Raw genomic sequence first — 23,158 nt, forward strand, 5'->3', positions numbered from 1 at the left:
AGACTCAATTAAAGCAGAAGATAAAGTAAATTTTTTATTTTAAATGTGTATATGAAACATCAGGAAATTAACACTACACAAAAGAAAATCTTTTTAGGATTCAATAGTTTGCGAAACTATTGAGGGTATCAAAAGTTTCTTTCAATACACAAAGTGTAAAAGAAACAAAGTGTGGACAGCTGGAAAATAATGCTGGAGAGGTAGTACTGGGGGACAAGAAAATGGCAGATGAACTGAGTAAGTATTTTGCTTTAGTCTTCACTATGGAAGAGACTAGCAATATGATGGAAGTTTCTAGTGTCGGGTCATGAAGTGTTTGAAGTTACCATTACTAGGGAGAGGGTTTTTGGGAAACTGAAAGGTCTGAAGGTAGGTAAGTCACCTAGACCAAATGGTGTACACCCCAGGGTTCTGAAAGAGGTGGTTGAAGAGATTCTGCCGTAGTAATGATCCTTCAAGAATCACTAGATTCTGGAAATGTTCCAGAAGACTGGAAAATTGCAAATATCACTCCACTCTTCAACAAGGGATAGAGGCAGAAGAAAGGAAACTATAGGCCAGTTAATAGTTGGGAAGACGTTGGAGTCAGATATTAAGGTTGAGGTCTCAGGGTATTTGGAGACACATGATAAAATGGGCTTTAGTCTGCATGGTTTCCTCAAGGGAAAATCTTGCCCGACAAATCTGCTGGAATTCTTTGCAGAAATAACAAGCAGGATATACAAAGGAGAATTGGTTGATGTTGTGTACAATACAAGGTGCCTTTGAGGCTGCTTAACAAGGTATGAGCCCATGATATTACAGGAAAGATTCTAGCATGGATAAAGCAGTGGCTGATTGGCAGGAAGCAAAGTGTGGTAATAAAGGGAGCCACTTCTGATTGGCTGCTGGTGACTAGTGTGTTCCACAGGGGTCTGTGTTGGGACCGGCTCTTTTTGTTATATGTCAATGATTTATATTATGGAATTAATAACATAGATAGAATACTATGGTGTTACAGGAAAGATACTGCCATGGATAAAGGAATGGCTGCCAGGCAAGAGGCAGCAAGTGGAATAAAAGGGGCCTTTTCTGGTTGGCTACCAGTGACTAGTGGTGTTCCTTAGGGGTCAGTATTGGGACCGCTACTTTTCAGTTTGTCAATGATTTGGATAATGGAATTGATGTCTTTGTGACAAAGTTTGCGGACAATCCAAAGATAGGTGGAGGGGTAGGTAGTGCTGAGGAAGCAATGAGATTGCAGCAGGACTTCTTGGAAGAATGGGCAAAAAAGTGGGAGATGGAATAGTGTTGGGAAATGAATGATAATAAACAGGTACAGAGGGACTTTGGAGTCCTCATGCAAAACTCCAGAAGTTTAATTTACAGGTTGAGTATGTGGTAAAGAAGGTAATTGCAATGTTGGCATTTATTTCAAGAATAAAATATAAAAGGAGATAATGCTGAGCCTTTATAAGACACTAGTCAGGCTGCACTTGGAATATTGTCAACAGTTTTGAGTGCCATTATCTCAGAAAGGATGTGTTGTCATTGGAAAGTCCAGAGGAAGGTCATAAGGATGATTCTGGGAATGAAGGAGTTAACATGTGGTGTACTTGGCAGCTTTAGGTCTGTGCTCACTGGAATTTAGAAGAATGCGTGAGGATCACATTGCAACCTACCTAATGTTGAAAGGACTAGATAGGCTGGATGTGAAGATTGTTTCCTTTGGTGGGGCTATCCAGAACTACAGGGCACAGCCTCAAAATTGAGGGGTGACCTTTTAGAATGGAGGTAAGGAGGAATTTTTTGGCCAGTGAGTAGTGAATCTATAGCAAGAAGGCAGGTGTATGGGTTTGAGTGGGATCTAGAATCTGCCATGATGTAATGTTGGAGCAAACTCAATGGGCTGAATGGCCTAATTCTGCTCCTATGTTTTATGGTTGCAAAGTTTGCAGACGATATGAAGATCAGTGGAGGGGCAGGTAGTTTTGAGAAAGTAGAGAGGCTACAGGAGGACTTAGACAGATTAGGAGAATGGACAAAGTGGCCGATGGAATATAATATTGGGAAATGTATGGTCATGCACTTTGGTAGAAGAAATGAAAGGATTTACTATTTTCTAAATGGAAGGAAAATGCAAAACACAAAGGGACTTGGGAGTCCTTGTGCAGCATTCCCTAAAGGTTAATTTGCAGGTAGAGTGAAAGGCAAATGCAATGTTTGTATTCATTTCAAGAGGACTAGAATATACTAATTCAGGGATATGAAGCACTGGCAAAGCCTCACTTGGGAGTATTGTGAGCCGGTTTGGGCCACTCATCTTAGAAAGGATGTGCTGAAACTAGAGAGGGTTCAAAGGAACTTCATAAAAATGATTCCAGGATTGAATTACCTGTCATATGAGGAGCATTTGATGGCTCTAAGCCTGTGTTCACTAGAATTCAGAAGAATGATGGGTGACCTCATTGAAACCTATCAAATGGTGAAATGATGAATCTGTGCAATTCTTTGCCACAGGTAGCTGTGGAGGCCAAGTCTTTATGTATATTTAAGGAAGAGATTGTTAGATTCTTGATTGGTCAAGTATTATGGGATATGGGGAGAAGGCAGGAGACTGGGACTGAAGGGAAAATTGGATCAACCATGATGAAATGGTGGAGCAGATTTGACAGGCCAAATGGTCTAATTCTGCTATCTCTTACGGTCTAACCTGCAGTTAAAAATTGGTACAGGGTATATCACTAAAACTTGTTCAGACTTAATGACCCTTTACACAAGATTTCAGAAATGATACAGTGGCATAAGTTCATAAGAAGCTGAAGTTCATGTAAATTATTTATTTTGGCTCACTTCAATTAAAGTCGTAGAGTGGGGCCTGCAAAGGTATGCGGAATTAACCATAAATGATTTGGTATTTCTACACATCTACATGAAACTTCCATTGTCTTTAAGGAGAGGTAAACATGCAGGCCACACGGAACCAGGTACAAGGGGCACAGATCTACCTGAAATCTGCTTTACCAGAGAGATCTCAATGGGCAGCACAAGCCAAAAACCCTGTTTCTGTGCTCACAAGATAGAACTAAAATATGAGGTTGAAACAGCAGACTACAAACAGTGGGTAACAGATGAATCAGGACCAAGTTGTGCTGATGAAACAGAATAAATACTAATGTTTGTCTGTTCCACAATGTAATGGTGGCAAACACCAATATATTGTGATTACTTCTCCAATATCTAAAACAACAGTTCATGCACGATTGGTTTTGTAAATTAGTATTTGTATTACTATTGTGAAGTAATACAGCTAATGGCTGTAAAATAAACTCAGCAATATAATACTATTTTGCACACTAGTTAGCAGTAAATGCTGGAAATCTTACATTAAATTCCCAGCACAAATTGTGTGTCAGAAAATATTTTTAGTCCCCATGTTTTTTCTTGTATCTGTTAAACAGTGGAAAAATGAAACTGTGTCACACAATTAACTGACATTAATGTTAAAAGATAACATTAGAGATACCAAAATATATATGCAAGTTCTATTAGAAATTCACCGGGATATCCATGACATTAATCTATTAAAATACTGAGGTACCTTGACCATATTTAAAAACAAAGTGCAAGATTTAGCATTTACTCAAATTAAATATATAGGCATACACATTGCATTAATTGCTGAAATTGAAGACAAACTGCTTCCATTAGCCTCAAGGAGTTTCCTTAGCACATTTAATTACTTTTTGTCTGAATCAGTTTGAAGTAGGGTGTAGCTAATATTTTCTGGTTGCTTGACTGGAGAAAGGAAAAATAATGAAAGATAAAAATACTCTTATCTTTTTTTTAACAATCGAGTATTCCAGAATATCTCAATACCAGGTTAAATTATTCACTTAACTGTATAATTGTATATTATAGAAGTCTCAAACAAAAACAACTAGTCCTCCAATTTTTGCTGTGTTTTCAGTTAATGGAGCAAAACCTTTAAATATTTACTGTTAAACAGCAAAGACAACTAATCCCTCATGTTTGCAATAATCTGCTACATTTGTCAGAGGCCTTTTCCTTATGATTTTCCATCTTTGAGATTCTAGATCCAAACTGCATTGCTCTCTTTGGCAGAGTAGCAGATGCTGAGAGGCCCAGTTCTCTTGCAGCCATTCGTAGTAGCAGCTTTTCGCCAATCCCATGAGGTAGAGTCAGATCTGCTTTATCCCACACAGGAAGTGAGTTTAGAAAAGAAACGACAGCTTCATCCAAAAATGGAAACCTGAAGTGATACAAATACAATAATTATTTTTAGTACTTTTATTCCAACAGCAAATAGAATTTCCTGGTAATTTTGTAACTTGTACATTTTTTTTCTCCTTGCTTACTTGGACTAGTGTTAATTTGGACATATCATTAGCCCCAAAGGCTTATCGTTATTCAATGGGCAATGCCGGTTGAATTCCTGACTATGACAGTTCCATCCAGCTTTCTTTCTTAATACTGTTGAATTCAGCAGTCTGATCTTATGCCTATCCACTCATATTAATGCTACTTATTATGCTATCAAGTATTGTTTACTTCATTATGTAAGGTTAATTTGTATTCATTTAATACAAGTACGAAAGCTGTGAAAAATCTGAGAACCAGATTGATACCGAGAATAGAAGTTGCCTTTCACTGACATAACTAGGCCCAATGGAAGCCTGCGGAACAGCACCCATCTCTGACAGCAGCACGTCCCTTCTGAAAGACCTGAACTGCATATTTTGAAGAGGAATGGACTGTCACCGTCTACCCTGACAAGCTCCAATGCACCCGAACCAACAATCACCAATTTGGACATGAGATCAATTTTCCACAAGGGAATCTGCAGAAGGCACCTGGTCTGGATGATGTCTTTGGCCTTCTCCTTAGATCCTGTGTTGAATAGCTGCTTACGGATATCTTTAACTTCTCCCTGCTTCACTCTGAGGTTCCCATCTTTTTTTAACAAGACCTTTAACATCTCAGCATCAAAGTAAAACAAGGTAATCTTGTCTTAGTGACTACGTTTTGGTGATTCTGGCATCCACCACCAAGAACTGCTTCGAGAGGCTGGTCATAGCACACATTTACTCCAACCTCCCAGGCAACCTTGAGCCATTGCAATGCATTTACTGCAGAAACAGGTCTATGGCAAATGTCATCTTCCCAGTTCTACACTCAACTCTGGAGCATCTGGACACTAAAGACTCTTGTTTATTAAATACAGTTTCACCTTCAGCGCTGATCGTAAGCACTTATCTCCAAACTTCTAGACTGCAACTCAACACCTCCATTTGCAACTGGGTTCTTGACTTTCTGACCAACAGGCTGCAATCAGTAACAATAGGCAGCAACACTTCTGCCGTGATTACCTTCAACACTGGTGCTCTACAAGGTTGCATCCTCAGTCCCCTATTCTATTCCCTGTACACTCACTCATGACTGCGTGGCCAGATACTGCTCCAACTCCATCTACAAGTTTGCAGATGATATCACCAACGTGGGCCGTATCTCAAATAACAAGGCAGAGTTCAGAAAGGAAATGGAGCTTTGGGACATGGTATCATGACAATGACCTTTTCTGCTACGTCAGCAAAGTAAAAGTGCTGGTCGTGAACTTCTTCAGGGGTGGGAAGGAGGGCAGTGCACAAGCCCCTGTCTACATCAATGGTGCTGTGGTCAAGAGGGCTCAGAGCTTTAAGTTCCTAGGACAGAACATTACCATTAGCCTGCCCTGGTGCTATGTAGATGATCATGACCAAGAAAGCTTTCCCGTGTTTCTACTGGAAATTTAGCACGTCCCCTTTGACCCTCACCAATATTTATCGGTGCATCACAGAAAGCATCTTATTCAGATGCATCAAGGCATGGTACGGTGACTGCTCTGCTCATGACTGCAAGAAGCTGCTGAGTTGTGGACATAGCTCATCACATCCCAGAAACCAGACTACCCTCCACGGACTCTGCCTACACTTCTCGTTGCCTCAGCAAAGCAACCAGCAACCCTGGACATTCCCTCTTCTCCACTCGTCCACTGGGCAGAAGATAAAGCCTGAATGTACATTACCATTAGACTTCAATCCCACTATTATAAGACTTTTGAATGGCTCCCTAGTAATAAGATGAACTCTTGACCTCACAATTTACCTCGTTATGACCTTGCATTTTATTGTCGAACCACACTGCATTTTCTCTGTAGATGTTATACTTTATTCTGCATTCTATTGTCATTTTACCTTGTACTACCTTGATGCACTGAGTAAGGAATTGCTCTGCATTACCAGTACGCAAGACAAGTTTTCACTCTTCCTTAGTACATGTGACAATAATAAACCAATCCCAATGTAACCTTCCAGGCTCAATATTAAATTCTCCATCTTCGTAATTAATTTAAGATTTCCAGCACTTGCAGTTTTTTAATTTTGAGGCAACCTACTTATTCTCTCCTTCATCAGAACTGGTTATGTCTTCTGTAATGTATGTAAGATACTAGCTCAGTTTTTCTTTCTCCTACAGCAAAATTTTACTTTCATGCATGTCCCACACCCCTGCAAGACATTAAAGTTACTTTGTTTGTATTATCACTCTCCATCTGTCCCCTTTAACCACTTGACCAGAGGACAGCACAAAAACCCTATCTTGATTCACAGATACTCACTTGCTCTTGTGCATCCTCTCCTCACCTTATCTGAAGCTCAAAACTAAATCATTTTCTTTTTCCCAGTCTTATGAATCAACCTGAACAGTATCACATATTTTGCAAGCGGAACAAGTGCTTCACCTGCCCCTACACCTCCTCCCTCACTACCATTCAGGGCCCCAAACAGTCCTTCCAGGTGAGGCAACTCTTCACCTGTGAGCCTGTTGGGGTTATATACAGTGTGCGGTGCTCCCAGTGTGGCCTCTCTTATATTGGTGAGGCATGAGGTAGATTGGGAGGCTACTTCTCTTCCCTCCTCCCACCCTTCAAATCTACTCAGCTTTTTTTTCTCCAGTCCTGCCGAAGGACTTCGGCCCAAAACATCCACTGTACTTTTTTCCATAGATGCTGTCTGACCTGCTGAGTTCCTCCAGCAGTTTGTGTGTGTTGTTCACGTTTCTTATTTTATTTGATCTACTGGGTGGATCCAGCACGTTAATTACTGTATATTTTAATATTTAAGCACTTCCAAGAAGCTGACAAAAAAAATCTCACCTTGCTTCTTTCCCGTGGTCACCAATGACTCTGTCATCTCTTCCAAGATTACGTGAGGAGATGCGATCAAGTTCCATCTCCAGTTCTTTGACCAGGCCTTCAAATCCAGATGTTTTGTAGCGGATGCGGTGACGAGAATAACCTGCAAGTTGTTCATCAGCACCAATCCCAGTCAACACCACCTAGAAACAAACAATTTATAGAGCTTTTCATTCCCAAGCCTGCTAACATTAGTTAAGTGAAAATGCACTCTACTACCCAATGTTATAGGAAAACAATAATAATCTGCTGTCTCATTGTTTGGTAATCCTAAAGGTTTAGCACCTAACTGACACGGGGTGCAGGTTTCCATTCCCCCATTAATATGTCGAGTTTGTTGGAAGTTTAGGATACTACTGTGTAACATTTTAAAGAAGATGAATTAACAGAGTGTTGAAGTATTAATTGGAATAAAATTCCAAAAATCTGCCAGACCACCACCAAAGTTCCCAGTGTACCTAATTATTGGAGTTTTTACTATACCTTGTGGACAATTTCTCATTTAACCATACTACATACACTTGGGACAAAAATACCAATTTTGGTTAATACAGCTTAAGTTAACAAAATATTACATTTCAAACAGAAGTTAATTCTAACATAACTGGGTTAACATTAACCTTATTAATGTTTACAGCATTTTCTGTTTTTATTTCATATTTTTATCATCTACAATAATTTGTGGTCTGTGTAATGGGCAAAGATCAATGTGACTCAGTACTTGGAGGCATTTGGAAAATAAATAGAAAGCAGAAGTTGGTTAAAAATTTATGAGATGGAAAGTAAAAGTATTTCAAAACAAGCAGCATTTGCTGTAAGGATATATGGGTATACAATTAGAGATGGAAGCAAAAATAATCACAATAAGGATAACTGTAACTGAAGAGAAAAGATCACTGACTAATGAATTCAGGGATAAGAAATCAGAAGAGATTAGGTCAGCAGCAACATTGGACTTAGCAGATCAACTCATCCTTACAGGATGTAAAGTTTTTAAAGTTTAAAGGTCCAGGGGTAACCTTACACCAGGAAATGTAGTTTTTGACTAACAATGGGAAATTTGTGTTCTAAGCACAGAAGTACTCAACCAATTAATTCCAATTCTATTTCCACATCAGGCCACATTTGAGGTTAGAATTATTTTAAAGTGACGATAATTGAATGTGCTTTTCAGGGAAGTTACAACACTCAGGTCAAGCCTTGTTCTCATTGCCATCTTCAGGAAGGAGATAGAGAAGCACGAGGACACACTCAGTAATTCAAGAACAGCTTCCTCCCTTCTGCCATCCGATTTCTGAATGGACATTGAAACCATGAACACTACTTCAATATTTATTTATTTATATTATCTGCACTACTTATTTAACTATTTTATACACACACACTCATATATATGTATATATGCAGTAATATTAATCCTGACTCTGACATTCTATTTAAATGAAGAGTTAAGTCATAAGGTAAACGACGACTTCTTCATTAAAATATGCACCTGATCAATGTTTATACTCCAAATGGTGTGTGCAAAAATAAAATTTTAAGAAGAATTTAACTCCTCACCTTAGCAGTGCTGATGTATTGCTGGATTTCTTCATTGCTGGTGTTAATACCAATACCTCTTGCTGCAAACCACACTGCACAGCCAATGCTGTCATCCAAAACAGTGTCCAAGGGTTTTACCAAATGGCTAATCCGGTGTTGTCTCATTTCTTTTAGCTCTTCTAATGTGATATTGATTTCTATAAAATTCCAATGTCTGCAAGGGTTTATAATTTGTAATTCTTTTAAACCAGCCTGGCCAGTGATCCGATCAGGCACATTAAAAGCAGTCTTCTCCTTAACACCAACACTGTCATTTTTTGAAGTCTCCGTTCCTGATGCATCAGCAGTATTGTTCTGTCGCAGCTTTTTCTTTGAGATTTTTTGCATTTTCTTTTCTTGCTGCTCAAAGGCTACGTTCAGTAAGTCAATAGGTTCATCTGCAGGAACATGTCGGTCAGCCAAGGCAGAGAGGACCATAGAATCAACACCTCCAGAAAAAAGAATTGCTACTTTAGCTTTATCAGAATTCATTTTATGCACTGCACAATCAGATGGATTTAGGTTCCTTGGTAAAAAAAGTACTCGTCGTCTAACAGATTCATTCAAAATATCAATAAATTGATGAACAATTTTTTTCTTGTGTTCATCCGAAAGATACATGTCAACATTTGTCAAATTTGTTGCAGAATAATTATTTTCTGTACCTGGATCTGGAATACTGCAATTCATAGGAATGATGGGGGCTCTGAGGAAAATCCTTGATTCATTCAAAAGCACAGAAACAAAATTAGGAAGTTCTTCCGTGAACTGAGCTTGTAAGTGAGAAGCCATTTCACGTTCAGTTGACATATGTTTCCATGGGTACCACGTTATTGCTAGAGAGCTGGAATGGAGCTGTTTTTGTAGGTCAATTTTATAAAGTCCACGTGCTGGTACCTCATACCAAGGGACACTTGGACAGTTTGGGAGAGAAGCACTCACTGATACAAGAGCAAGGTAGGGATTTTTAAACTGCCATAATAAACTACGGCGACCAAAATAGTCTCGACCAAACCACAAACAATGAGTGGACGGTTGGTAATAGATAAAAGCCCAAGGTCCTCGAATAGATGAAAAGACAGATAGAATGTCGTCTTCACTGTTACATGAAGACAAATGCTGAAGAATAATCTGAGTGTCATTGTCTTCAGGTTTCATTTCAATACCCCCAAACACCTCCCCATTCCAAAGCAGGAGATTTCCTTGAGCATCCTGCATGGGCTGTGGATTTAGGCTTCCTCTCATGTGCAGCACATGACCAGAAAAGCAACAACTATAGCCCAGATCAGGCACCACTTTGGATAACTGTTGACTACAGTTAGGACCTCTTCGTCGAAGGCATTCAAGCATTTCCTCTCCCAAATTGTCAGGAACATTTTGGGGGGACAAAACTAACATACAGCAAATTCCACACATTTCATGCCTTTTATTTATCCAACCATGTCAATCAATAGCACTTATGTTGATTACTTCTTCACTTCCTCAGTATTTTCCAATTCCTGGTATTCCTTTCTCATCTCATCAAGGGAACCTGTAAATTACACACCAATAATTAGATCCTTTGGAGAGTCCTTTGAACCTTCTCTGACAAAGCAAAGCACAGCAGCCATCACTTTCAGAGCAAATTTAATACAAAGTAGTACCAAATTGATTTGAACCTCCTTGTGCTTTAAGAATACCCAATTTTAAAGAAATCTTTTGAAGATAGACACTGCCATCTTATTAACTTTGATTAACAGGCAGAACATGCATTATTTTCTTCTCATAAGTAAAAGACTTAGAAATGAATAATGGATAGAATAATAAATATATTTAGTAACCAATCATAAGAAGAATATTATTAATATGCTCATAATTGTTAATTAATTAATTGGGAGAAAATAACTCTGTTGCCAAATATTTTAGTAATGTTTGTCCAACAGATTGGGATATTTAATCACATTCAAGCTTTTAATATCCAATAAATTCTAAAAGTTTAACTATAACAGTTAATTTTCTGTTAAAATATCCAATTTAACACATATATCACATTTCAGGACTACCTGACACAAAAAGTACCATTGAGTAACAAGGTGGTGAATTTTACAAGCACTGTCAAAGGCTATTGGTTTCTGTCAGATGGAAGTAGAAGGATATCATTAAATGACCTCATTTCACTCATGTAGATAAAATACTACTCATGAAGGTGACCAATATGAATGCAAGTTAATTGACAAAGCAAAGGGAACATGTTTTGAAAATGAGTAAGGAAATAAGAATAGAAGGATTAAATGTCTAATACAGAAATATTACAATAGAGCTTCTTATGAATACAGAAAACAAAAATCGTTGTATCTGATAACTTACACAACAGATTCACCAACACCATTTTACAAAATATTCTTTTAAAGTAAATCACTTACATTTACTTTCACTTAGAGTCTGTGTTTGATCTGCTGCAAAAAATATATAGCTGTTCGGCTGCTGCTTATAAACTTTCTGAAATAGAAGGTTAACAATTATTGTAAAAAGGAGAAACAATTAGTGTATTTAAAAAAGCAAACCATTTGGCTCTATGCATGCATTTGGTTCATTCAGGTTTTTTAAAATATATTTTATTCCCTTCATTTTTGCCAAATCATATTTTGAACTACTTTCTAACTTTAAATAAAATAAAGGAAATTTGGCTTATTGTGAAATTCTTCTACACTATTGCTGAAGGAAATTCCATTAGCTCCATACACAGTGCTAATAGATTTACCATTACAAATGGATATTCAATAAACTTGGAGTGTTTTTCAATATTCAATTTATTAGATTAGAATATAACCCTGCAGGCAGCAAAACTCTGGGCTGATAAGTGGCAAGAAACTGTTGAACAACACAAGTATCAGGCAATAATCATCTCTAATAAGCCAATTTAATCATGTACTTGCATTCAAAGCATCAGATTAAGAAATTCTCAGAAGCCATCACTGAACACAATGCAAACTGTGATAACAAGACTAGGTCCTATACTGGGAAAGTAACCAATTTCCTGACTCCCTGAGTTTGTTCCACAATCCAGAAAGATCACGTAGTCAGACACTATTCAGCACTAACTCACATGACAAGCACATCATATATCACCCTAGGACTTTAGCTTGTAGTGGGCAAGGTGTTGATTCTGGTGATGAGAAATTTGGAAAATGTAAAGAGCAAGGACAAAGCTATAGCACAAGGTACAAAAAAAGGTAATATTAACTAGAGCTCGTCAGTGTAGGACAGTACACTGCATGTGTTTATCTTCACTTAAGAGTCACAGTAAAGAAAAAAGGCAAAAAGAAAATAGTAGTATCTGCAGCTGAATGCACATCATATTTATAAATCCACAGGTAGATTAACAACACAGAAATAAACGTGTATGATTTTATCATCAGCATTCCAAAGATGTGCCTGTAAAGCAATCATGGTTGGGAACTGAAGTTTACAGGATGCTCGGCCTCTAGAAGAAATAGGCCAAGATGACAAAAGGTAAGGTGGCCCTTACAGTAAAAAGTAGTTAAAAGCTTAGTATTGAAAATTTGTGAAATTGAATCAATTTAGATGGATATAAGAAACAGCAAAAGCTAGGGAAGCAGAACTGAAAGTTGTACAAAAGCAGCTACAACAAAGTGGCAGGGTATAATCTCTATCAGGAGAACAGCTTCTTCTCCTCTGCCATATAATTCCTAAACCCAGGAACACTATCTCACTTTTTTAAAAAAAATATTATTTCTACTTTGTACTAGTTTCAAAACTAATTATTTTATATATTTAGTACAACTTACTTATTTATTCTTTCTATATTATCATGTATTGCATTGAACTGCTGCTGCTGAGTTAACTTATTTCATGTCACATGCCAGTGATAATAAACCTGATTCTGATGTGAATAGCAACAGAAAATTCTATGACAACATTAATGCCATTTTAAGAGTCACCAGTTGCAGGAAAGTGTCTTGGTTATACGCCACTTACCCGATTTTTCTTCAGGTTGGAGAGTTCATCAATGAGAATAATTTGTTCTTTTATCTATAAAAACAAGATGATATTGCACATTGGAAAAGCATTTGGAAAAAAAATACACAGGCATGTTGCAGTTTAGCTTTGCAGTTCTCTTTGGAATCCAGCTAGTTCTTATAATAACACGTGTTTTATTTGCAGGCCGAATTGATTCAAACAAGAACTAGAGAGCCACTTTAAAATTTTCCTTAGAAATTGACAGGCAGAATAAATCTGCTGTCTTGGACGAAAAGCCTGTTTGCCTATAACCTCCCTGCAGTTATCAGACCATTATATCAGAATAGGTCTATTCGACCCTTCAAATCTGCTCTGCCATTCCATCATTGCTGATTTATTTCCTCCAAATCCATTCTCCTGCTTTCTCCCAATAAGCTTTAACACCTTTACAAATCCACCATTGTCTCTTAAAACACAGACTGCGAGTTTTATCATAGGTAGCCATTGAAAATTAAGCAGCAGTTACAGTGGATTCTGGTTAATTGGGCCACTGATTAATCAGGGCAGCCGCTTATTTGGGACAACTTTTAAAGAACAAAACTAATCGAGAAAATAGCTGGGATTCCCCATGTTTATTTGGACATTATGCCACTTAATTGGGGCAGAAGAATGTTGAAGTTTCTAGCTAGCATCAGGCATGTGCACTTATGTGGCTGTTAAGATGCTACACTGTACTAAGAGTGAAGAGTTTTTAAATAGCATCAGTAGCATGTGCTTGTGTGCAAAAAAACCAGCAATTTTTGTCACTGATAGTTGATGAGAAATAAGCAGTAAGACAACTCAGGACAACTTTGCTAATGCAGTTTCAAGCATTCAGGCTTTGAGATACCAGAAATGGGCAGGAGTGAAAATGAAATGATGTCACTACTTCAACAAGTTAGAAACTATGAAGAATTTGAAAATATCAATAATCACCTATAACGTTACAATGAAAATAAAAGTTTGATGGATGCAGTTATCGAAAATAGTAGAAGACAGTCCATTATCTATCTGCACTGATTTTGTTACTGTAGTCAATCAAAAGAACACAGCAGTGTATTCCTCTGTCGAATACTAACAGGAACTAATAATATATACTTATATTGTTTATTTTATAGTACTGTAGTACTATTGATAGTGTTCTAATATGTTCTGTGTTTCATTTAAGTACATAATCTGTTACTCAGTTAAATGATAGCTTGTCTTTTTTATACCCGTTTAACTATTTCCAAGAAACTTCGGCTAACTGGGACAACCACTTAATTGGAGCAAAATGAATTGTTCCTGATCTGTTCCAGTTAACCGTAATTCAAGTACTTCTATTGATATTTCTGTAAGGAACAATGTAACATACAGCCTTTAGTATTTTTAGCTTGTAGTAACAGAATGCACATCTTGATATTTGAAAATCCTTTAGGAAAATAACCTTGTTACTGCAAGCCACAATGCTTTAGCCCTTAACCCTGTTTTTCCCCCATTGATACAATTGTCTTTATAGCACTATTATTGTGTTATAGCAGAATTACCCTGTATTGACCTGAATGTCACAGCAGTATTTACACTCTCTTTTACCCCATTGGCATAAGAATAACAATCCTGAGTGTATTTTTCACAGGTAACTTAGTCCTACAAATCATCTCCAACATGTTTGGTATAGTCCTGCAGATTGCAGGGCCTTCTAGACATAAACTGGATATATCTGACATGCAAAAGCACCCACAAAATAGTCAAAACATTAAAATTAATCATATTACTCATAATTAATCATAATTAAATGTTAGAAATGAAACAATAGACAATTTACAATTAAATATGAGAGGATTATTTAATTTTTCAACTGAATTATCAGAATAGTAAGCTCCATGAAATGTTGCTCTCTTCCTCAGCTTTACTCATCTCTGTTGAAATGATGGAGTTCCTGTACTTTACTCCTGCAATGCTTGTACGGGTGAGATTTTCCAGGAAAACTTCAGAAAAGTGTTCTATAACTGGGCTCCTTGAGGAGTCCACCAAGAAAACCAAACCATTCTTTTAAAATGAAAGCTAATACAATTATTCATTACTATAAAACACAAATACTTCCCTTAATCGGAAATGCAAAAGATAAATTTCTAGAAGCTACTTATTGATGGAATTCTCTTTTCTTTCTTTTTAAATCTTTTTATTAATTTTTAAACAAACATAAATGAAACATGAATACAGAGAGTTTGAGAGTACATAATTAATAGTTTAAAGTATAAATACAAATAGATCATAGTCCATATATAACCTCCCAAACTCATAGTAATTACGAAAAATTGAGTAAATGAGAAAAAAAACCTAACCAACATGGGCCATTGCATTATGTCAAATATACACAGCAGTGTCAATAACTCCGTACCTCCATCCAAATAATTAAGAATAATAAAAGTAAGGTTTAGGAAAAGTCAGTTCAGCTCATATGAAAACGTTGAATAAATGGTCTCTAAGTTTCTTCAAATTTAACTGAACCGTCAAAGACAACACTTCTAATTTTTTCTAAACTAAAACAAGAAATAGTTTGAGAAAACCACTGAAATATAGTTGGAGGATTAATTTCTTTCCAATTCAATAGGATAGATCTTCTAGCCATTAATGTAACAAATGCAATCATCTGCCGAGCTGAGGGGGATAAACAACTATAATCCACCATTGGTAAACCGAAAATTGCAGTAATAGGATGCAGTTGCAATTTGATATTCAGAACTGTTGAAATAGTACCGAAAATATCTTTCCAGTAATTTTGCAAGCAAGGGCAAGACCAAAACATGTGGGTCAATGAAACAACTTCAGAATGACATCTGTCACAGGTTGGATTAACATAAGAATAAAATCCAGCAAGTTGGAATTCTCATTAACAGAAAATTGTCCCACAAGCATATGGCTAGGAAAAATACAAATGCCCATTTGAACAATGCTGAGGGTTCAAACTTAAGAAACACTTTCAATTTAGACTTTTTAAATCTCTGTTTTCCAATCCTTTCTTGATTTTCTCTTCCAGTTCCAAATTTTCTGCAACTATTTGCATTCTTCACCCTGATGCATTCCCAAACTCCCCCCCCCCCCCATTACTAAACATGCTTAGAGCTATTCCAGGCCCCAATTTCAAAATTCCCTTTCTAAAAGTGTTCTCTCTCCAGCCATAGAAACCTCAATGACCAGTTATTAATTTCTCTTAATTTTACATTATATCATTCAATTTCAAATCCCGTTTGCTAATTCTAGCAAACTTTAGGTTCCACACCTCCAGTCTCATGAACAGTTACTATCCCATAAGCATCAAACTCTGAACAGGCATTGGTAAATTCATTCAATGCTACTTTGATCTGATTCTATGACCTACAGATACACTTTCAAGGACTCTTTACAATTCACTATTGTTCTCAACATTATTTTTATTTACACATTTTGTCTTCTTTTGCACTTGAGCTGTTTGTCAGTCTTTGTCTATGTACAGTTTTCATAAAATTGTATTGTATTTGTTTTTCCCCCATAAATGTCTGAAAGAAAGTGAATCTCTGGGTTGTATATGTACGTTAAGAACAAATTTACTTTGAATTTTGAGACTGAAGATGCTGGATTCTAGAGCAATAAAACATGGACAAAGGCTGTTCTTTAACCTGTCTCTCTTTCCATAAATGAGGAAATCTGCAGATGCTGGAAATTCAAACAACACACACAAAATGCTGGTGGAACACAGCAGGCCAGGCAGCATCTATAGGAAGAAGCACTGTCGACGTTTCAAGCCAAGACCCTTCATCAGGACTAACTGAAAGGAAAGAAGCACAGTCAGTTAGTCCTGACGAAGGGTCTCAGCCCGAAACGTTGACAGTACTTCTTCCTATAGATGCTGCCTGGCCCGCTGTGTTCCACCAGCATTTTGTGTGTGTTGTTCTCTTTCCATAAATGCTGCCTGACCTGCTGTGTGTCCCAGTATTTGCTGTTTTTATCTCAGATTTGTAGCACAGGTATTTTGATGCTCAGACAAAACAATTTGCAATAGAGACAGAAGATGCTGTAATCTGGACCAATGAACAGTCTGCTGAAGCAACTCAGCGAGTCAAGCAGCGTCTGTGGAGGGAAAGTGGTAGACAATCCTGATGCACAATATCAACCTGAAATGTTGACAATCCCTTTCCCCCTTACAGGAAAGTGTTTAAATTTACAGCCTAAAATGGTTTTGCAAATACTAATATTTTTCAGATATTTAATGTGTTGTAAAATCAAATCTATGAAGTATCAAATCATATCCTAATTTTTGATGGCCTAATGTTTACTTTCAAGGTATACGTATATTCGTTTTATGATGTACTACCTACTTCTGGCAAAAATAAACGAACATCATTCTCACAGCCCTAAACCCAGTGCTAGGGACTCTTTGATAGGCACGTGGATGAAAGAAAAATAGAGGGTATGGGACATGTAGATTGGTCGTGAAGTAGGTTAAAGGACCGGCACAACATCTTGGGCAGAGGGGGCCGTACTGAGATCTAATGTTCTTCGTAGATGCTGCTCGACCCGCAGGATCCCTCCAGCAGATTGTTCGTTGAAAGCAGTTTGCAACCCTGCACTACAACGGACTTCTCAGGGGATAGGTGCTCCGACCCAGCCCTTAATTTTGGTGACCAGGATATACGGGTGGAAACCATACCTGCTTATTTAACTGATCCTTCCGAGATAACTCCATCTCCTCCTGCTCCCACTCCCATGTGAGACTCCCGGAAGTATTTGACGCCACGGAGACCAAGCGCAATGGAGGCGATGGGGGATCTCCACAGCGCTCTCGGCGATCAGCAGGACTGGAGGAGGCATTACCTCGGAATGCACAGCTCTCGCTGCTCCGGCTGAAGCAGACCTCGATTTCGGGCGAGCAGAAAATCTCTGCCAAGAGCAAGGCAAATTAGAAATTTATGTTATTGTGGAAATGGAAACTAAAATGTGTTGTGTGTCCACAAAAAAATATTCTGGAAAAACTCAGCGGATCAAGCAGTATGTGTATGTGTGTATATATATATATATATATATATATATATATATAGTTGTGTAAATTTATGTTTATATAAATACTTGTCAATCATTTTATCTCAGCCTGTTTCTTAATCATTCTTCGATTTGGAAATATCAGATATGTAAAATATTAAGTTCATGGAATACCATATAACCATATAACACCTACAGCACGAAAACAGGCCATCTTAGCCCTTCTAGTCCGTGCAGAACGCTTACTCACACCTAGTCCCACTGACCCGCACTCAGCCCATAACCCTCCATTCCTTTCCTGTCCATATACCTATCCAATTTTGCTTTAAATGACAATACCGAACCTGCCCCTGCCACTTCAACTGGAAGCTCGTTCCACACAGCTACCACTCTCTGAGTGAAGAAATTCCCCCTTGTGTTACCCTTAAACTTTTGACCCCTAACTCTTAACTCATGTCCTCTTGTTTGAATCTCCCCTACTCTCAATGGAAAAAGCCTATCCACGTCAACTCTATCTATCCCCCCTCATAATTTTAAATACCTCTATCAAGTCCCCCCTCAACCTTCTATGCTCCAAAGAATAAAGGCCTAACTTGTTCAACCTTTCCCTGTAACTTAGGTGCTGAAACCCAGCTAACATTCTAGTAAATCTTCTCTGTATTCTCTCTATTTTGTTGACATCTTTCCTATAATTTGGTGACCAGAACTGTACACAATACTCTAAATTCGGCCCTACCAATGCCTTGTACAATTTTAACATTACATCTCAACACCTATACTCAATGCTCTGATTTATAAAGGCCAGCATACCAAAAGCTTTCTTCACCACCCTATCCACATGAGATTCCACCTTCAGGGAACTATGCACCATTATTCCTAGATCACTCTGTTCTACTGCATTCTTCAATGCCCTACCATTTACCATGTATGTCCTATTTGGATTATTCCTACCAAAATGTAGCACTTCACACTTATCAGCATTAAACTCCATCTGCCATCGTTCAGCCCAGTCTTCTAACTGGCCTAAATCTCTCTGCAAGCTTTGAAAACCTACTTCATTATCCACAACGCACCTACCTTAGTATCATCTGCATACTTACTAATCCAATTTATCACCCCATCATCCAGATCATTAATGTATATGAAAAACAACATTGGACCCAGTACAGATCCCTGAGGCACACCACTAGTCACCGGCCTCCAACCTGACAAACAGTTATCCACCACTACTCTCTGGCATCTCCCATCCAGCCACTGTTGAATCCATTTTACTACTTCAATATTAATACCTAATGATTGAACCTTCCTAACTAACCTTCCGTGTGGAACCTTGTCAAAGGCCTACTGAAGTCCATATAGACAACATCCATTGCTTTACCCATATCAACTTTCCTCGTAACCACTTCAAAAAATTCAATAAGATTTGTCAAACATGATTTCTACACACAAATCCATGTTGACTGTTCCTAATCAGACCCTGTCTATCCAGATAATTATATATACCATCTCTAAGAATACTTTCCATTAATTTACCCACCACTGATGTCAAACTGAATTGGCCTATAATTGCTAGGTTTACTCTTAGAACCCTTTTTAAACAATGGAACCACATGAGCAATACGCCAATCCTCCAGCACCATCCCTGTTTCTATTGACATTTGAAATATTTCTGTCAGAGCCCCTGCCATTTCTACACTAACTTCCCTCAAGGTCCTAGGGAATATCCTGTCAGGATCTGGAGATTTATCCACTTTTATATTCCTTAAAAGTGCCACTACTTCCTCCTCTTTAACAGTCATAGCTTCCATAACTTCCCTACTTGTTTCCCTTACCTTACACGATTCAATATCCTTCTCCTTAGTGAATACCGAAGAAAAGAAATTGTTCAACATCTCTCCCATCTCTTTCGGCTCCACACAAAGCTGTCCACTCTGATTCTCTAAGGGACCAATTTTATCCCTCACTATCCTTTTGCTATTAATATAACTGTAGAAACCCTTTGGATTTATTTTCACCTTACTTGCCAAAGCAACCTCGTATCTTCTTTTAGCTTTTCTAATTTCTTTCTTAAGATTCTTCTTACATTTTTTATAATCCTCGAGCACCTCATTTACTCCATACTGCCTATATTTATTGTAGATATCTCTCTTTTTCCTAACCAAGTTTCCAATATCCCTTGAAAACCATGGCTCTCTCAAACTTTTAACCTTTCCTTTCAACCTAACGGGAACATAAAGATTCTGTACCCTCAAAATTTCACCTTTAAATGACCTCCATTTTTCTATTACATCCTTCCCATAAAATAAATTGTCCCAATCCACTCCTTCTAAATCCTTTCGCATCTCCTCAAAGTTAGCCTTTCTCCAATCAAAAATCTCAACCCTGGGTCCAGTCCTTTTCTTCTCCATAATTATATTGTAACTAATGGCATTGTGATCACTGGACCCGAAGTGCTCCCCGACACATACCTCCGTCACCTGACCTATTTCATTCCCTAGCAGAAGATCCAATACTGCCCCTTCTCTAGTCAGTACCTCTATGTATTGCTGCAAAAAACTATCCTGCACACATTTTACAAACTCTAAACCATCCATCGCTTTTACAGTATGGGCTTCCCAGTCTATGTGTGGAAAATTAAAATCTCCCACAATCACAACCCTGTGCTTACTACAAATATCTGCTATCTCCTTGCAAATTTGCTCCTCCAATTCTCGCTCCCCATTAGGTGGTCTATAATACACCTCTATAAGTGTTACTACACCTTTCCTACTCCTCAATTCCACCCAAACAGCCTCCCTAAATGAGCCCTCTAATCTATCCTGCCAGAGCACCACTGTAATATTTTCTCTGACAAGCAATGCAACACCACCCCCTCTTGTCCCTCCGATTCTATCACACCTGAAGCAACAAAATCCAGGAATATTTAGTTGCCAATCACACCCCTCCTGCAACCATGTTTCACTAATAGCTACAACATCATATTTCCAGGTATCAATCCATGCTCTAAGCTCATCCACCTTTCTTACAATGCTCCTAGCAATAAAATAAATGCATTTAAGAAATTCTCCACCTCTTCCTCTCTGTTTATCTCTAACAGTACAAAGAACTTTACTGTCTTCTTTTTCTTCCTTCTCCCATCCATCTGTTCCTACCCTCTGGTTCCCCTCCCCCCTTGTATCTAGTTTAAATCCACTGGAGCCTCTCTAGCAAACCTACCCCAAAGAATATTTGTCTCCCTCCAGTTCAGATGTAAACCGTCCCGCTGGAACAGGTCCCACCTTCCCTGGAAAACTGCCCAATTATCTATAAATCTGAAGCCCTCCCTCCTGCACCATGTCTTCAGCCACATGTTGATCTGCGCTATCTTACTATTTCTAAACCCATCTGCACGTGGCACTGGTAGCAATCCTGAGATTGCTATCCTGGAGGTCCTGTCCTTTAACTTGGCAACTAGCTCCCTAAACTCACCTTTCAGGACCTCCTCACTCTTCCTACCTATGTCATTGGTCCCTACATGGACAACGACATCCGGCTGCTCACCCTCCCTCTTGAGAATACTGAGAACTCGATCCGAGATATCGCGGACCCTGGCACCAGGGATGCAACAGACCATCCAGGGTTCTCGATCTCTTCCACAGAACCTCCTATCTGTCCCCCTAATTATCAATTCCCCTATCACTACTGCTCTCCTCTTTTCCCTTCTTCCCTCTGAGCTGAGGGTCCAGTCTCGGTGCCAGAGACGCAACCACTGCAACTTGTCACTGGTAGGTCGTCCCCACCAACAGTATCCAAAACGGTATACTTATTGTTGATGGGAATGGCCACAGGGGTGCTCTGCTCTTCCTGTCTATTCCCCTTCCCTCTCCTGACAGTCACCCAACTACTTGTCTCTTGACTCCTAGGGGTGACTATTTCCCTGAAACTCCTGTCTATTTCTGCCTCTGCCTCCCTAATGACCCGAAGTTTATCCAGCTCCTGCTCCAGTTCCCTAACACGGTTTGTCTGGAGCTGCAGCTGGATGCACCTTTTGCAGGTGTAGTCATCAGGGACAGCTGTGCTCGCCCTGACTTCCCACATACTGCAAACGGAGCACTCAACTGCCCTAACTGCTGCCTCCATTACCTACTCCTAAGCTAATTAGATTAATTAAAGGAGCTTACCTGGCCTTACCTCACCTGAAGTGAAACTCGTACTCAGCCTCTGGTCGCTTTTTAAACTCCCCCGCTGTTCTCAGAGGCTGACTTTCACGCTTTTGCGCAGTTGTACCCCGTTCAAACCTTGCCTCTGCCTGTTCTCACCAAAGCCTGATTGAGCCAAAGCCATCCCACTCTGCCTCAGCCCACTCCAACAATGGCCGCTACGAGTACATGTTTATTTTATTTGAAACAATCAAAATATAAAAGTTCAAGTGTTAAATAAAAATCAAAAGAATCATAGGAGCTGAAAATCAGAAATTTAAAAGAAACAGAAAATGCTGGAAACACTTAGTAGGTCAGATCACCTCTGTGGGAAGAGGAACACAGTTGATGTTTCAAGCTGAAACTCCTTCATCAAAGTTATGAATGAGCATAATTTCTATTGCTTTTAAGTTGCCAAGAAGATGGGAGGGGTGTACAGGATAGGACAAAGGGAATATCTTTGATGAGATGAGCCCAGGGTTGCTCTGAAGATAAGCCGGTTGACGAACAACCAATGTGAAAAAAGCAACAAACCCTACAAAAAAAAAGAAAAAAATAATTAATAAACATTAATAATAAGTAATAAATATTATCGAGAACATGAGATGAAGAGTCCTTGAAAGTGAGTCTATAGTTTTTGGGAACACTTCAGTGATGGGGCGAGTGAAGCTGACTGAAGTTATCCTCACTGGTTCAAGAGCCTGATGGTTGCGAAGTTATAATTGTTCCTGAACCAGGAAGAAAAGATGGATTCCAGGTAAGAAGCAATGACTTTGGTGGAGCTAGAACAGATTGACACAATGGATCTGACCAAATAGTCCCTCGTGGTTACTGGGCAGGAATTTCTCCTCAAGCTTCTCATACCCTGTCACTTTAACTCTATCTCACTCTCACTTGGACCTATCAATCTGTGACCTCCTGAACTGTTGCAATGAGACCCAATACAAGCTTGAGAATCAAGACTGAGATTGTATTGAGACCCAATACAATCTTCCATCTGGGCATGTTGCAGCCTTCAGGATTTGATATTGAATTCTACAATTTCAAGTAATTTAATTTCTCAGTACTAATCACCCATCTTTGATATCAGCTCAGCTGTTTAGTTTTTCTGTAGCCTTCCTCCACCCATTCCAAATCCCCACCCCCTTTTCTTCTGTTGGCCATGTCTTCC

At 38.6% G+C, this 23,158-nt stretch overlaps 1 protein-coding gene across 1 annotated transcript; it reads right to left on the minus strand.

The window, feature by feature from the left end:
* Positions 1–21: 21 nt before the first annotated feature.
* On the minus strand, positions 22–17,594 carry asnsd1 (asparagine synthetase domain containing 1). The gene is made up of 6 exons (XM_073047001.1): positions 17,481–17,594; positions 12,791–12,844; positions 11,215–11,290; positions 8,792–10,343; positions 7,193–7,374; positions 22–4,252 (listed from the first exon to the last, which is right to left on the minus strand). Exons 4-6 carry the CDS (start codon positions 10,226–10,228, stop codon positions 4,006–4,008), a joined length of 1,866 nt encoding a protein of 621 aa, XP_072903102.1. The 5' UTR covers positions 10,229–10,343; positions 11,215–11,290; positions 12,791–12,844; positions 17,481–17,594; the 3' UTR covers positions 22–4,005.
* Between the last annotated feature and the right edge of the window lie 5,564 nt (positions 17,595–23,158).

The sequence above is a fragment of the Hemitrygon akajei genome, chromosome 5 (genome assembly GCF_048418815.1).
Source record: "Hemitrygon akajei chromosome 5, sHemAka1.3, whole genome shotgun sequence".
Taxonomy (NCBI): Eukaryota; Metazoa; Chordata; class Chondrichthyes; order Myliobatiformes; family Dasyatidae; genus Hemitrygon; species Hemitrygon akajei.

Coding starts and splice junctions, on each gene's coding strand:
- asnsd1 (XM_073047001.1), bottom strand. CDS start 10,228: ATGTGTGGAATTTGCTGTATGTTAGTTTTGTCCCCCCAAAATGTTCCT. Junction 7,375..8,791: donor AATACATCAGCACTGCTAAG/GTGAGGAGTTAA, acceptor GTTTGTTTCTAG/GTGGTGTTGACTGGGATTGG. Junction 4,253..7,192: donor GACCACGGGAAAGAAGCAAG/GTGAGATTTTTT, acceptor GTATCACTTCAG/GTTTCCATTTTTGGATGAAG.